We start from the raw sequence: 16,554 nt of genomic DNA, 5'->3' as shown, positions 1-16,554 counted from the left end.
GCTGATTCTGCCGGGTCTTGGCCTAGATTTAAAGACCCAGCTAGTTAACTGGCACTTTCTGGGATAAATGCTTATCTTTTTAAGTCATTGGGCTTGGGGCTGGTTGTTACACAGCACTATTGTAGTAAAAGATGACTGATACATCTATTTAAGAGTAACAATTCTTTAGCATTTAAGTCTGAATTAACGTCACCAGCAAGAACCATTTTGAAAGACAACAGAGTATAGACTGCCTGAGTTCAAATCTAGTTCTACTACTCAACAACTCTGTGGCTTGGAGCAAGTTAATTCACTCATCTGTTCCTCAGTTTCCTCATCTATAAAATAGTGTTATATGGTATTCACCTTGTATAGAGGTTGTGAGAATTAAACTAACTCATATTTATTAAGCATTTAGAACAGTGCCCGGCCTACAGAAAGCACTCTGTAAATGTTAGCTATTTTCATTAATTAACAATTACTACTACCAGAAAACAACTGTTACCAGAAAACTTCAAAGCCCTGTATATAATAATCAAAGCTTTGATTATTTGTAACAGTGCTCACTTGAGTATAAGAAAAACATAACTGAATTCTTTAGAGACACTAAATTGAAGTACTTTACAACTTTAGAAGTATTTTTAGTTTACCGAATATTTTCAAAATTTAGCAAAGGAGTCATACATAAAGGGAGAAAGTTCAGCACTCATGTGACTGCGTAAGCTGTTATAAGATAAACAAATGACCTGGGGCTCAACATGAAGAGAAACTGCCTAATACATTTTGTGCTAAAAACACACAATTACCTCCACAAAAATAAATTATTTTAAATGCAACTGGGCTTGGAATAATTCCTCTTAAAGTCTATTTTTTCCTCTTATTCTTCACAAAATTTGGGTTTTTTGTAGGGGGTGTGTGTGGAGGGGGGGGGACCTTGGCGGCATCAAGCTGCCATCCACTCTCTTTAATGATTCTGAAAGTTTATTTCTAGATTTTTACTACTCACATTTATAAAATCTACTATTAGAAGAAACCTGAGGAGTGACCTTACATGGAGAATCACTCAAGGTAGGAAAAGCCATGACCGATGGCTTCTGTTTGAACACCTGATCAGTGTAAAGCTCCGTCCATCGGTGGACAGTTCTCTGGTTTTGTACAAAAACTCAGGGAGCGCTGCATATTACTGGAGGGTTGTGTTCTGAAGCCTTTGGGTAAGAAGAAACCTGCAAATACTCATAATTATCTTTAAAAACAACCATTAAATCACCCACAAAGTAGAATACACACAGTCTTCTACATATAAACATGAACATTATTTTTATATACTCTAATATTAAAAAATCGCCAAGCCAGTCTTAAGGAAGAAACTACAAGGAAAGTCTATATCTAAACACCTGGGCAATCACACCATTATGCCTATGAGATACTCCCCTAGTGGAGAATGGAAAAGGGTGGATGGCTGTGAAGAGCTCCTGCTCGCCTGCCGGGTCTACTCCCTCCTGGTTGAATATTAAGCTTCTATTAATTTTGTTGGTTGTTGTGAAGATTAAAAGTGAGAGTAGAGTCACATCTTAAGGGAAAGTCCCGGGCTCTGATTGTAGAGACTTAAGTTAAATGCACATGTGATGTTTATTATTTCTAATGTTGAGGCTGAAATCTCGCTCCCCTTGTAACCTCACTCCTTGGATGAGTTCTTCCATCCAGGGCACAGAGATCAAGCTTAGGCTTCCCTTCCATGATGGCTCTTATATTTGAGGACCATAATCATATGCCCCCAAATCTTTGCTTCCATGATTCTTTCAATTATTTAAATATTATTGGATTTTCGGTCCTTACCATCGTGGAGGCAACCTGCTGGAGGGCCTTCAATTGGTCAACCATTGGGAACCAATTCTTTAGATGTGATCTAACCAGCAAGCTGTACGGTCAGATGCTGCTTCCTGTGAGGTCACCATATTAGCAGCTATTTCACACTTTGGGTTCAGGTTGAAATTGTTCTAAATTTATACCTCAAGGACTATTTTAGTTGCCTGTCATGTCTCTGACTATAAATTTAGGGTGCTCTCAACTGCACTTACCTAATGAAAAAAACAAAACAAAAGCACCCCCCCCAAACAATTTGGATTTATTCTTTTTAAATTCCATCCTGTTGAATAGTTTTTTAGAATCAATGGAATCAATCAATCCATTTGGCAACATTTCCGAATCGGATTTTAGTATCCAACGTAAAACGTTTAAGTTATCCCTTCTAAGTCGGTCACAGACCTGATCAGCCCAATCATGGATGCTATTTCCAGAATGCCTTTTGAGTTACTGGCTCTTGGCTTAAATCCATGTATGATCAATTATTCATGCTCCAATGCACAAAGATCACCTCCACCTGCTTCTAGGTAAATGAATGAATAAACGATTCACGTAAGAAGTACATGCACATTGTTACTCTATTCATGTCACTCCGTCTAATTAGCCATCAAGTACACCTCAATTCTTAACATCTGTGGCCCACACATTCTACCAATGTGCAAATCCCCATCCAGAATAGGTATATCTCTCAATGTGCACCTTCCAGAGTCTCACAAAAAGCTTTTGCTATGGACCTGATGAATGTTTTCTCTTTCTAATGAAGTGGGAAGAGTCCTAAGAGCTATACCTATGAGGTATAGGAGTACCTCTCTTGATCTGGTTCTGAGCAGCTGCCAACGGTGGATCTTACAATTCCGGTGAAGAAATGTTGTAAAGACGAGAAAAGAGGGCTAAACCCTTTTTAAATGGCTGTGCCGGCAACACTGATCATGCCCTGAGGCCCTAAGTGGTACTCTGTGGCAACAACAATGACAATGAAATGGGATCTCTGCTTGCCAGGGGAAACACATCACGAGCAAAAACATCAGTTCACATTATCCTCCCCAAAGCCTCTCTAAATTCTAGGAAGGCTAAGGACAAAGTTAATTAAATGTTAAAAATATAAGGTAACAGCTCATGCTCCTTTTGGATCAGGGTAATAATAATCCAGAGTGACATTTGCTTTGGACTACTGTGGCATTTTATAATACATCAGGGCCCATTGTATATTCTATGTATAATACGTGTATACATGTCTTTTTTAAAGTACTTGGAGCATAATTTTATTTTAAATAATCATGAGGCTTATTTATTTATATGATGTGGAACAGTTTGGTCAAAAACGCAACATCCTCTATTATATTATATCCTCTATAATGCAACCACCGGAGAATTTATGATCTGATGTCCAAAAATGCCTGACAAACATACTTCTCAGTTTAAATAGAGGACATTAACACAGATCTCAGTCCCCGACGGGAAGAAAGGGGCTGTTTGAAATCTGTCTAAATAGCTTCAACATACATATATATAGAGATCAGTGACTCTTGGAAACAATCTGGATTCATAAGCTTGAATGAACACTTATTTTCCATGCCATCCTTGGGGAGATCTCTAATGGGAACAAATAAGTTTATGAGTTGTTCGAGATGCTTTTTTTTTTTTAAATCAACTCGAAGAGGAGTTGCATTTATGATTTCAATGCTCCAGGGCTCCTAACTCTCTCGGAGACTGGCCGTCCCTGTCCGGGTTTACCTTAGAAACGAGGCTGGCCCTATATGCAGCCAGGGCTTTCAGGTATTCTTTTTTGGCGGCTTCCGTTTTCCTTTTATAGACCTATTAAAAGACCACAATTAGCACCACCTTTAGCACACACATTCTCAGTCATAAAATAACTGCTGGGCAAATTACGTGCAACAGAACTCACATAAAATGTTGGTCTCCCTGGCTTTGATTTTTAAATGTAGAAACACACACACAGATATTAAAACAAAATGAAACCCTGCCACCCTCACTGGGGCACAACTCTGACCGTTTACTATGGCAAACAGAAAAAGATTTCCGGTTGCAGCATAGAATTCATGAGAGTAACAGCTAAGGGCCTTCTGTTCGGGCAGTAAATAAAGTAACAACGATGAAATTTGCGGCAAATGGTTCAAATTATAGAAAGTTAAGGAGCTTCTCCATCCATGTCTTCTTTCCCTCACACCCATTTCTAAGCTGAAACAAACCAGAGGATGAAAAACCAACAATAATAGGGAAAGTGTGTGAAGACAGAAGAGATAAGGTGGAGGCCTTTCAACCTGGGTTTTCTTTTGGAGAAAAAAAAAAGAAAAATCAGAGATAGTGAAAGATGAAAGATTTCCATTAGTGAGACCAGTGAGTTACATAAATATATTCCAGTATATTAAACCTCATTTGGGCTTCCTTTTCTTAAACCGTGGTGTCTGATGGCTGGCTGTTATACTAAAGTGCAACTATCCTTTCCTCCAGAATTTAAAAGTTAGATGCAGCAGTTTGCCAGCCCCCTTAGGATTGCATTTCTAGGGTAGAAAGTCAGTCTGCCGCATAGAGCATGAAGCTCAGTGCCAACAAACAGGCAGATTCTACAGTTGCACCATCCCAAGGAAACCAGTTGGTAGGAATGAGAAGGAAGGAAGAAAGAAAGAAAGAAAGAGAGAGGGAGGGAGGGAGGGAGAAAGGAAGGAAGGAAGAAAGAAAGAAAGAAAGAGAGAGGGAGGGAGGGAGAAAGGAAGGAAGGAAGAAAGAAAAAGAAAATCAAGGGTTTTCCATTCCTTATTCCTGAAACAATTATTCTGGTTTATTACTAATAGGGGTCTATTCTTGTGAGGATATGGAAAATCAACGCCCATGAATGGTCACTGGAGCTTCATGCAAGGAGCCAGGGGAGGACTGAGCCCCGAGGAAACCATTCTTCTCTCCATTTGTGTGGAGGACTTGCACGGGGAAAGATGGGAAGCTGGACCCTAAGGAAGTGTCTCCCACCAGCATGGCTAATCTCTCAATGCCTCTCATAGAGCCACGCTTTCAAATGAACTTGGAATAAAATTTCAAATGCCCGATGACAATAATGAGACACGCAGAGTCAGCTTCAAAGTTTGGAAACCCCCCAGGAGAGCACAAGAGTTCCGAAAGATGATCAAAAAAAAAAAGGCAAGCAGGATGGACCTAATCCCTTTGTAGTGCCTTTTTTGAACAAAGGGGGGAAAAATTCCACATTATTTAAAATGAAAAGATTATCATCAAAAGTTTATGCTTGCAGGATACTGCCTGGATCTCCTCCAACTCTCTTCTGAATGGGTTCTGAACACACACCCTTAAGGGAACTGAGAAATCCATATAACTGCAGAGTGGTTTGGATTTATATGTTTGTGTTTTTTAATTCCATAGCTTAGAAAGGCTTTCATGAGAAGCAATCGTATTAAGTGGATGTATTCACTCAGAAAAGGTGTAAAGAATAATCTTGCAATGACCATGATGGATCTTTGCCTCACCTGCTTTTGTTCTTCTCCAAGGCTGTCCCACATAGATGCTACGATTTTTGAGACCTCTCCAAAGGTTGCATTAGGGTTTTGACCTTTAATTGCAGCCTGTGTGTCTCTGAAAAACAGGGCATATGCTGACACTGGCTTCTGTGGCTCATTGGGATCTTTCTTTTTCTTTTTCTTTGGAGTCTTGGGCTTCTTGCCAGAATCTGGAGCAGCTCTTTTCTCTCCAATGGCCTGCAAAGCAGGAAGAAAATTCACTGCCTAGAATGTACTTGCAGAGAATGCAGAAAGACTTACTCAGGTCCCCAGTCGTTCTTTTAAAGTTTTGTTAAACATCACCAACAGATGAATCACCACCAAATGTGGGGGAGGGGTAAGTTTGCTTAGAGTTAACTGGACAGCAGAGATTAGCATTTAGAACATTGATTAATGAGACCCAGAAGTATCTTCAATACATTCGCAACATATGCTCTAAATAGCAATTATGAATAATGAAAAACAGAACGCTCTGTACCGAGTAATGCAATATATATATGGGCTACACATGTACCCATAAACAAAATATTTTACATTTTCAAAGGTTTTAGAAGTAAACCTAAATACTATTCAGGATGTTGATCATATTCAGATATTTTATATAAGGTCCCTTAGCCATAGAGGCATACCATATGTATGATCAGTCTGAATTGATTTTTTTGAGGCTTGGTCTTTTATTTTACCAGAATATTACTTTGCTAATGGTCTCCGGAAACTCAAATGGAAATTAGCTCTAATCCCTACCTAAGCTTGCACGATAAGGGAAAGGTCCCTTTCATTTTCTAAAACAATAAAAACTTCCTAAAGAATAGGATAACAAGAAATGTAAAAATGTCAAAACTCTAAGTAGAGCTAGAAAGGAAATTGATACTCTTCATAAAATTAAAAACCTGTAAAAGAGCAGCAACAGTAGATACTTAAAATCACCAAGGCTAAAAAGAAGACTAATAAGACGATGTTTATTATTACATATAGTAAGTAACCCTGCCCACAAGAATACTGGCCTAGAGACGCTCACACATATTCACAATGAACTCTGAAACTGAAACCATGGAGATGATATGGGTACAGTTCCCCAAATTTATATACTACTGAGCTCCAATACTCACCTGCTACCATCATCTAATTTCAACAGTCATATAACATACTCATCAGAGAAGCAGGGGAAATGATTTATCAACCTTGTTTTATCTCCCCCTAGATTATGATATGACTATATTGGAGATAATTTTGCCATTAACTTCATCAAGAATGCTGAAGTGTTTGACAAAATCTGTTTTAAAAGCCAGCCTTGGGCAAGATCAACAGAGAGAGATTCAAGTAGTAACAGATTGGCTTTTAATGGCCTTGAGTCTTAAATCTTAATTCAAATTTTCCAAGAGTATCATTACTTTCTGAAAGAGGGTCATTGGGACCTTAATCCAATTACTAGCATTCTTAGGGAGGAAACTGATAAGTAACTTTTCTTTGAGAGCTCTGAACCCTCAAGGTGTTAGGAAACCAAGAGCCTACTTGTTGGTGGGCCTGTTGTTTGTACTGAGTGATAACCACACCCATACTTTATTCCAGTAGTTTATGCACTTCAGTAGGTGTTAAGCTAGATCTCACCTCTCCTCCAAAATGCCATCTTTCATAACTCACACGATTAATTCAATAAAATTCTGTAGACCTCATAGTCCTTTTTCTAAATCCTCAGAATAAGTGCAACTTGTTTAATCTAGTTAATGAATCTGAACTTGCAAGGGAGTCAGATGTCTTTTCAGTTAGAGCTTCAATTGGAGCCAAGTTTTCCTTCAATGAAAAAATATTACGTAAGCCACATGAAAAAAATATATACACAGATTTTTCTGAGTCAAACAACTCTATTCTTTTCTTGGAAGAGAATTTGGCACTGTTTGCACCAACAGTACCCTGACCAATGGCAAGATGAAAGTTATTTCCAGTAAAGCTTTTTCTAAATAAGAAGAGTTCTATTTCATTCTTTGTGAAACAACATTCAAGTGTTGACAACCTTTGCCATCTTTCTTGGACAACCATGACTTGCCTTAATCATCATTAGCTTTTAAGAATAAACCCGAAATGAAGAATCTCACAGTGTAAATAAAAGCTCAGAATTAATTCTCCTAAAGAAACTTCTGCATAGTTGACTCAAAGGGCTGTGAAAAAATGGAGAAATAGCTTTACCCAAAAGACATAATCAACAATAATGTTAATCTTCCTTTTTTAGCTAAGTTGCTTAAGAGGTATACTGGATTCCTTGCCTTTACACAAAACCTAGACCCTGGCTTAAAATGGAACAAGCTAAGAGTCACATAAAAGGTTCTCTTTAGAGGTGACAATTTCAGATTGATACAGAGGTAAGTATTAAGATCAGTAGGAATGTGAACCAAATGAAAGGACTCCATTTGAAGTGTGTAATAGCCAGTTATAACTCAGCTGTATCTTATACACATCCCTCGAGTTTCTTTATTACTTTTCACTTCATCCCACTGAAGTCCTTGTGAGTGTGAACAGAGACTGCTAAGTGCATTTCCCCACCTTGTGTCCGGTTGGGAGTTGACACAGTGGGATAGACCAAGTGCTCTTTCTTAAAATCCCTGCAACATTTCTCCTCTTTTCAGCTAACCTCCCTCTTTTCATCACCCACAATCGTTTCCAGCTCCTCTTCTTCCATTTCTATGTAAACGTAAATGATGCTCAAGGTAAAAACAAACGATGCTCAGTGTTCTGGCCTTGTCTTGCTCCTTACGCACTCTGAGAAATCCTGATTACTTCTATGTGCTCACATCTATGTGCAGATGGTCCCCAAATCTATAGCTTCATCTCCAACAGACTGAGTTCTAGACCCACACGGAAGCAACTCAAATTCAATCCCTACCATGTCAAACTCTCATCTTCCCCGTGGGGGAAAAATAATAACACTCCTCTCTTCCTAGGTTAAGCCTCTCCATTTACTGATATCCACGCTGGCTCTCAAACTAAAACCCAGTGTATCTTTTATTCCTTCAAATTCCAGGGGATCACCAAACCTTAAATAGATGATTCTTTCTCTTGAATGTCTCACTAATCTGGTACCTCCTGTCCATGCCTTCCTTTGCTAAAATAAAAGCAAACACTTCATAACAAAAGGACGTTTTAATTGAGTTCCTTCTCTCTGGTCCCTCTCTTTATAACACATTCTATATACAAGCCAAGTTATCTTTCTAAAGCATAAATTTGCTTATGCCATTCCTCTATGCAAATAATTAGTCAGCTCTCAACTACCAACAGGGGAAAGGCTACCACATTTCTTTCTTCAACTCATTTCTTTCTTCCCCCATGTCACACTGCTCATGACACCCATAAATGGACATGTAATTTCATTGCTCTTTCTACCAGAATGCTGGCCTCTCTCTTCTGCCTCACAAACTTTTATGTATCCTCTTAGACCTAATTCAAACATCACCTTCTCAATAAAGGCTTCCTCAAATCACTCTCCTAAGCAGAATCGATGACCATCTCAGTACACCAGATACATCAGTTATACCTCTAATCACATCTGGAGCTAGTTTTAAACATTGCTATTTGTTCCCAGTGGGAAGTCCCAGGGGCAATAATTCTCTTAGAAATCTTTGTATCACCAGAACGAAGTAAAACACCAAGCACAGAGTAAGTGTACCACACATAATTAATAAATGAGGAATGAGTAATTGTGTACCTACAAGTAAGTTCAGTGAAACAGAATACTTTTCTAGGCATTCGGAAAAGTCATACCTGCAACTAAGTTTTTACTTCACACTGTGCATATGTGAATCATGTGCCATTTCCCTGACAAAAGCAAAGATGTAAAATGATTGGAACTTACTACGTGATAAACCTCATCAAAGGTGCAAGACTGTCCAATAGAGCAGCAGTTCAGCCAACTAACCAGATGAAATTTGCCTACCTGGACATTAACTTAGAACCAGAGCAGTTCAGAATTTCTGGAAAGTCTAGTGCAAGCCTTCCCTTTTGCTGATTTAGGAAAATTAAGGCTACAAGAGTTAAGTGACTTACTCAATGCCTTACAACTAATAGGAGAAGCCAGATCTTCCAATTTTCAGTTGAATACACTTTCCACAGAAAATAAGTAAATATAAAAGAGTGAAGAAAAAAAATTAAACCACCATAAATTCAAATGCTACTCCAAATCCATGAAGCCAAAGAAGGTACTACTGTGAATGAAATTCAAAGACATGCGCATGGGGTGATTCCCAATTCTCTGGTAGGTTATATACTAAAGGCAATTAACTCACTCTGTTGGATTCATCAGCATCCTCTTCATTGATGGAGCTAGAAGGGGAGGGAGTCGCCGATTTGCTCGCTGGAGGTGAAGGAGACGTGTGGGGCACACTGGCACCTCCCAAATTCAACCCCAACTGGGCGCTGAGCTGAGACTGGTTGATGGTGGTGAGCTGGGCAGGAGGCATGATCCCAGAGCGAGCAGCATCCGTCATGTGGATGATGGACCTCATGATCAGGGAGGGATCCTGACGGTATTGTGAAACTTGTGTGTGGCTCTGATCCTAAAGGGGCAACAGCAAGGGGGGGAATTCTTAGTTTTCCCAAACATCAATGAGCTTACAGGGGTTGGGAACGAAATGGGGAAAGGGGATCAAAAGGTACCAACTGCCAGTTACAAAATAAGTACATCATAAGGATGTAATACACAGCATGGTGGCTGTAGGTAACAGGACTGTATTGCATATTGGAAAGTTGTTAAGAGAGCAGATCATAAAAGTCCTCTTCACAATAAAAAAAAAAACCTTTTTTGTAACTGTATGATGACAGATGTTAACTAGACTTACTGTGGTGATAATTTTGCAATATATACAAATATCCGATCATTACATTGTACACTTGAAACTAATATACTATTAGATGTCAATTATACCTCAACTAAAAAAAATGAACTTATAATGTCAGAAGTTCCTTAGATAGGTTTGACTTGTAATTTTGATAGATCTGACTTATCTCAGGATAGCTATTAATTATCTAGTTATTAATTTATTAATTAGAAGGACTCATGCCAGAAAGCTGAAAGGTCAAAAGCACAAAGCCCAAATTATCCAGCCTAGTCTATTGCACCAGAGAACTATCACTGGATGACTTAACTAAGTGATAACAAAACACTACTAGCAAAGGGAAGAGAAACAGCCACCTCTTGCTTCGTACTGAGGAAACTGATGACAAGGAAAGGGTGGAAACAGAGGTCTAACCCTTTCAGGCTCACCAGTTGGTTTGCCATCCTTCTCCTGCATAGTTCTGGTTCTATTACCCTTTCCCCAGCTCTGTAAAAGGGGAGAATCAGTTCTCTATTTTATCCTCCCAGGCATGCATACGCCATATAGAGAGAATGGGCTAGAGAAGCACAGAGCAAGCATCTGTTTGCTTCAGGGCACCCTCTCTGTAAAACCCTCTGTGGTTAACCAGAGGGTCATTCCAATTCTGAATTACATTGTCAATGACATTTGGAAGTCATTCCATGTCCTCAGGATTGGATATCACTTTTTTCATCTTAAACCTGCTTTGTTTTCTTCTGTTCAACCCATCTGATTTAAGGCACTAATGAAGGTTAAAAAATATGTATAAGGAGGAGGTAAAGACAATCAGAATTAGCGTCTCTGAAAGTTACCGCCGTCACTTCAAACGTGGCCGTCTCTGTATTGGGCAGTCATGTAAAAGGCTTTAGAGTTGCTTCTTCTTCTTTTAATGCCAAAGAATCAAAAAATGAAGACATGCTTTTCAAATGACTTACTTTAAGACTTGTCACTTAGAGTGAGTCTGTGATTTTCCTGAAACCAAATTCTCCTGACTCACACTGACCCAGAATCTAATTTTATACACAAGCCTATGAATTCCTCTTTTGAATCTTTCTGATAAGGCTTATTTTGCTCTTTAAAGAAACAAATGAGTTGCAACTTGGAGCGCTTGGTTTCTTAATATTAAATATTACAATGCCACTAAAGAAGAAGCCAGAGCTATCAGCAGGAAACTAGTTGAATAAATCATGATCGACCATACTACAAAGTATTATGAAGCTTTTTAAAATAATGAATTAGATTTATGTGTATTGACCTAGAGAAATGATTCTCAATTTTGGCTCTAATGACATTTTGGACCAGATAATTCTTTGCTGTGGGAGCTGTCCTTTGCATTGCAGGATGTTCACAGTAACCTTGGCCTCCACCTACTAGATGCCAGTAGCAACCTCCCTCCCCTCACCAGTCATGACAATCAAAAATGTCTCCAGGGCTTCCCTGGTGGCGCAGTGGTTGAGAGTCCGCCTGCCGATGCACGGGACATGGGTTCGTGTCCTGGTCCGGGAAGATCCCACATGCCGCGGAGCGGCTGGGCCTGTGAGCCATGGCCGCTGGGCCTGCGCGTCCGTAGCCTGTGCTCCGCAACGGGAGAGGCCACAACAGTGAGAGGTCCGTGTACCGCAAAAAAAAAAAAAAAAAAAAAAAAAAAAAATTTCTCCAGACATTGCCCCCTGGAGGGCAAAACTGCTCCCATTTCTAGAAAACCACTAATCTAGAGTGATATGCAAGATATAGCAAGTGAAAAGGCAAGTTGCAAAATAGAGTACAGCCCTTTTTGTTTAAAAAGAAAGTGTATAGACCATGGTTACATTATATCGGATTGGATTGGAGGGGCAAGGAGGGGAGCATCTTAACTTTTTCCATTTAACAAAACAAAAGAAGCAAAAACTAAAACACTCTGCTTAGGAAAAACTAAAAAGAAGAGACACAAGTAGTTAAAATAGTCTGTAGCTAATTGCTAGGGTTTAATACTAAACATATAAATTTTCCACTTCTTAATGATTTCTGAGTTATCAAATTCCTGTGGAATCCTGGAGAAATGTGTCACTCATATCAGAAGAACCCCAACTCTTCTTTGTCTCACTGACAATATCCTCTTCCACTACTCCTAAAATATGACCTTCTCCGGGCAGGCATCCTTCAGCAGACTTGTATGACAAAAGTGGATTTTATGCTATCAGTTTGTCCTAATTTCTTCTTATTAGCATTCTTCACACATTTAGCTATTTCTCTTCAAAAATCTGAGCTGACTGTCCACTCTTCCGCATTCTTTTAAAGTTCCACCATTTCTTGCTTACTTCATTTCCAGCCCCCAACTCCTGGGATTTAAGCTATTTTATTCTTTTCTTTTTATTGTTTTTTAACATCTTTATTGGATTATAATTGCTTTACAAGGGTGTCTTAGTTACTGCTGTATAACAAAGTGAATCAGCTATACGTATACCTATATCCTCATATACCCTCTCTCTTGCATCTCCCTCCCACCCTCCCTATCCCGCCCCTCTAGGTGGTCACAAAGCACGGAGCTGATCTCCCTGTGCTATGGGCTGCTTCCCACTAGCTATCTATTTTACATTTGGTAGTGTATATATATCCATGCCACTCTCTCACTTTGTCCCAGCTTACCCTTCCCCCTCCCCGTGTCCTCAAGTCCATTCTCTACGTCTGCGTCTTTATTCCTGTCCTGCCCCTAGGTTCTTCAGAACCTTTTTTTTTTTTTTTTTTTTAGAATATACATGTGTTAGCATACGGTATTTGTTTTTCTCTGTCTGACTTACTTCACTCCGTATGACACTCTCTAGGTCCATCCACCTCACTACAAACAACTCAATTTCTTTTCTTTTTATGGCTGAGTAATATTCCATTGTATATATGTGCCACATCTTCCTTATCCATTCATCTGTCGATGGACACTCAGGTTGCTTCCATTTTCTGGCTATTGTAAATAGAGCTGCAATGAGCATTGTGGTACATGACTCTTTTTGAATTATGGTCTTCTCAGGGTATATGCCCAGTAGTGGGATTGCTGGGTCATATGGCAGTTCTATTTTTAGTTTTTTAAGGAACCTCCATACTGTTGTCCATAGTGGCTGTATCAATTTACATTCCCACCAACAGTGCAAGAGGGATCCCTTTTCTCCACACCCTCTCCAGCATTTATTGTTTGTAGTTTTTTTTGATGATGGCCATTCTGACTGGTGTAAGGTGATACCTCACTGTAGTTTTGATTTACATTTCTCTAATGATTAGTGATGTTGAGCACCCTTTCATGTGTTTGTTGGCAATCTGTATATCTTCTTTGGGGAAATGTCTATTTAGGTCTTCTGCCCATTTTTGGATTGGGTTTTTATTTATTTTTTTGATATTGAGCTGCATGAGCTTAAGCTATCTTATTCTTAATTTTAGTCTCCAAATACATCTTTCAGAAGGCGTTTTAAAAGTCTTTTCAGACTTCTTTAAATCTAAGTATTTTAAAATATCTACAGGCCACTCTAGAGTATTTTAATTCTGACTGAATAATAATAAATTAGTTAACTGGCATGGCCATGAAATATGAGGATACGACTTAACACAGTTTTCTCATTAACTGAGGAGTCACTTTGTTTTCTTTACTTCTATGCCCATGAACATCAGCATGTATAGGTACTTGACTGATGCATCCCAGACCTACAGTATTTCAGAGGAATCTCATGGTCACACAGAAGGCCAAGGAGTTAGTTTTCTTGGCTTTATCAGCTCTTCCTGAATTCCACCTGCAATTTATGCCTTTATGATGGACCTGGCTGCCTGAGAGTTCTTGTTGACAAACAGCCAAGGTTCACAAACAAGGAACATTGACTGTATGTTTACTCGGGGCCAGGATTTGTGCTAAGCTTAATACGCATTTTCCAATTCAATCCTCTAACTTTCTGAATTAGATACTATTATACCTATTCTTGGCTAAGAGTGATTCCCTAGGCTACCGAGCTAGTTGGTGACTGCTTGATGGAGAAACTGTGCTCTAGGGAGCCATGGTGCCACCACAGTGGAAGCACAGACTGATGGAGAGAGAGATGAATGGGGCTCTGAGTTCTGTACTGCCACCATCCATCCCCCTTTAACAAAAGCAACTCAGTTTTCATTTGCTTTATAAATTGAGATTCCTCACAACATTTCACCAAGAAAAAAATGGGTTTTCCTGAAGCGGGGACAGTGTGAAAACCACTCCTGAAGCATACTGGTGGTGGGGCTAAGGTCTTGGCAAAACTTAGAGCCATCTACATGGTCTTCAGATCCAAAAAATGCTGGCGCACGTTTTCTGATCTCCCACAGGACAATACACCAAGGACCGTTAAAATATTGTCAAGTAACCTCTGAACCACATAATCAATGCATCAAATTGTGCTAGCATTTACCAAGGTACCCAGCTCTCCAATAATAAATTCCTATGTGTAAGGATTACAGTATAAGATTAATGGTGAAAGTATCTCTTTAGAGAGTCAAGTTCCTTTAGGGCCACCAATTATTAACAACTTCCTTGGGGAACCTGGCGATCCTGAAAAGCTCCGATCATTTTCTATTTTTTAAAAAAGGTAACCTTTAAAAGACACTTCCTTGGATCTTAGGATTTCTACCTAAAAAGAGAAAGATGTCAGCTCAGTTGAAAAGTGTTTATTGAGCGCTTACTATGTGCCAGGCCAGATATCTTTGAAAACTAGAAAATTACCATATGGTTCTTTTAAACATGACTCTAATTTAGAAGGGACTGATGAATTTACTATAACAAAGTGTAAGCAAGAATAATTCATATATACTCCTCCAAAATAGCTCACCATTTTTCCTAGTAGTACTGACATGAGAAGAAAATGTATAACCATGGATATAGCCCTAAGAAATTTAATGCGTTTTTGAGACTTCTCTGGTGGCGCAGTGGTTAAGAATCCGCCTGCCAATGCAGGGGACACGGGTTCAAGCCCCGGTCTGGGAAGATCCCACACGCTGCGAAGCAACTAAGCCCATGTGCCACAACTACTGAGCCTGCACTCTAGAGCCCGCGAGCCACAACTACGGAGCCCATGTGCCACAACTACTGAAGCCCGTGTGCCTAGAGTCCGTGCTGCACAACAGGAGAAGCCACCGCAATGAGAAGCCCGTGCACCCCAAGGAAGAGTAGCCCCTGCTCGCCGCAACTAGAGAAAGCCCACGCAGCAACAAGACCCAACGCAGCCAAAAATAAATAAATTAATTAAAAAAAAGATATTACATAGATGTAGACTGTATTTCCCCACACTGTACATTAAAAAAAAAAGAAATTTAATGCATTTTTGTAAATCATTACGTTTCACTTATTAAAATTAAGCCTTGAAAGATTTACCAATGATCACTGAAAGGCAAAGCAACTAGTGGGTTATAAGAGATTGCTATTAGCGCATCCAACAATAAGGACTGAATGCTGGTAGCTTCTTCAACTCCTTTCACAATTATGTTTCATATGGAGAGTTTACTTGTATCACTTCCTAAACTGTTCATCATTTGGAAACAACTCATTCTCTCTTCTTATCTCACTCTGTCTTCTAATTGATAATATTAGATAAGAGTTTCTCAACCTCCACAGTACTGACATTTTGGTCTGGGTAATTCTTTGTTGGGAGAACGCATCATGTTCTTTGCTTACAAGGCACCTTGAGCATTGTAAATGCTTAACAGCATCTCTGGTCTCTACCCACTAGTTGCCAATAGCCTCCCCTCCCCCACAGGTTGTGACAACCATATGTCTCCAGACATTGGCAAATGTCCCCTGATGGGCAAAATCCCCCCCTTTCCGGTTTGAGAATGACTTTATTAGACAAATATAATGGAAATCATCTTCCTGAGGGGGAGGAGGAGGGAGTGTCCAAAGATTAGGTTCTGTCTGTGAAAACAGAACACGTGCATAAACAAGATTCAAACTGTGATGCTGTGAAAAAAATAAGCTATACAAAAAAAAAATTATTCTGGGGAGGGTAGCTACATTTGATTAAGTCAGCAAGAAAGGCTTCTCCAAGATGACTGTTGAGCTGATACCTAAAGAATGAGGAGAAGCCAATCAGGAAATGAGGAGAAAGTATGTTCCTGGCAGAGGGAAGAGCATATGCAAAGTCTGAGGTGGGAGAGGGCTTGGCACTCTTGAGAAATGGAAAGGAGACCCGTAGAGGTGGGAGCCGGGTAGGCAAGGTAAACAGCGAAATGCAATGGGATTGGAGAGATGGGAATGGGCCAGAGCATGCAAGGTGAGGAAATCAGGGGATGCTTCCCTGCAGAGGTGACCCACTGGGCTGAGGTGTAAAGGAAGAGAAGAAGCTAACTGGGCTAGAAAAGAGGGAAGAGCA

At 39.6% G+C, this 16,554-nt stretch overlaps 1 protein-coding gene across 2 annotated transcripts in view; it reads right to left on the bottom strand.

The window, feature by feature from the left end:
• Positions 1 to 16,554, bottom strand: part of TOX3 (TOX high mobility group box family member 3) — a gene marked incomplete at both ends in the record, with an annotated part of 105,085 nt that overhangs the window by 1,108 nt on the left and 87,423 nt on the right. For both annotated transcript variants that reach the window (XM_081216832.1, XM_081216833.1), the window contains 3 exons: positions 3,577 to 3,657; positions 5,337 to 5,564; positions 9,641 to 9,910. In XM_081216832.1, the coding sequence (XP_081072958.1) occupies positions 3,577 to 3,657; positions 5,337 to 5,564; positions 9,641 to 9,910 (579 nt within the window). The remainder of the gene's footprint in view (positions 1 to 3,576; positions 3,658 to 5,336; positions 5,565 to 9,640; positions 9,911 to 16,554) is intronic.

The sequence above is a fragment of the Mesoplodon bidens genome (assembly GCF_964165515.1).
Source record: "Mesoplodon bidens genome assembly, chromosome: 18".
Lineage (NCBI taxonomy): Eukaryota > Metazoa > Chordata > Mammalia > Artiodactyla > Ziphiidae > Mesoplodon > Mesoplodon bidens.
The sequence above is the reverse complement of the archived record's forward strand: the minus strand, read 5'-3'. Positions and strand labels throughout refer to the sequence as shown.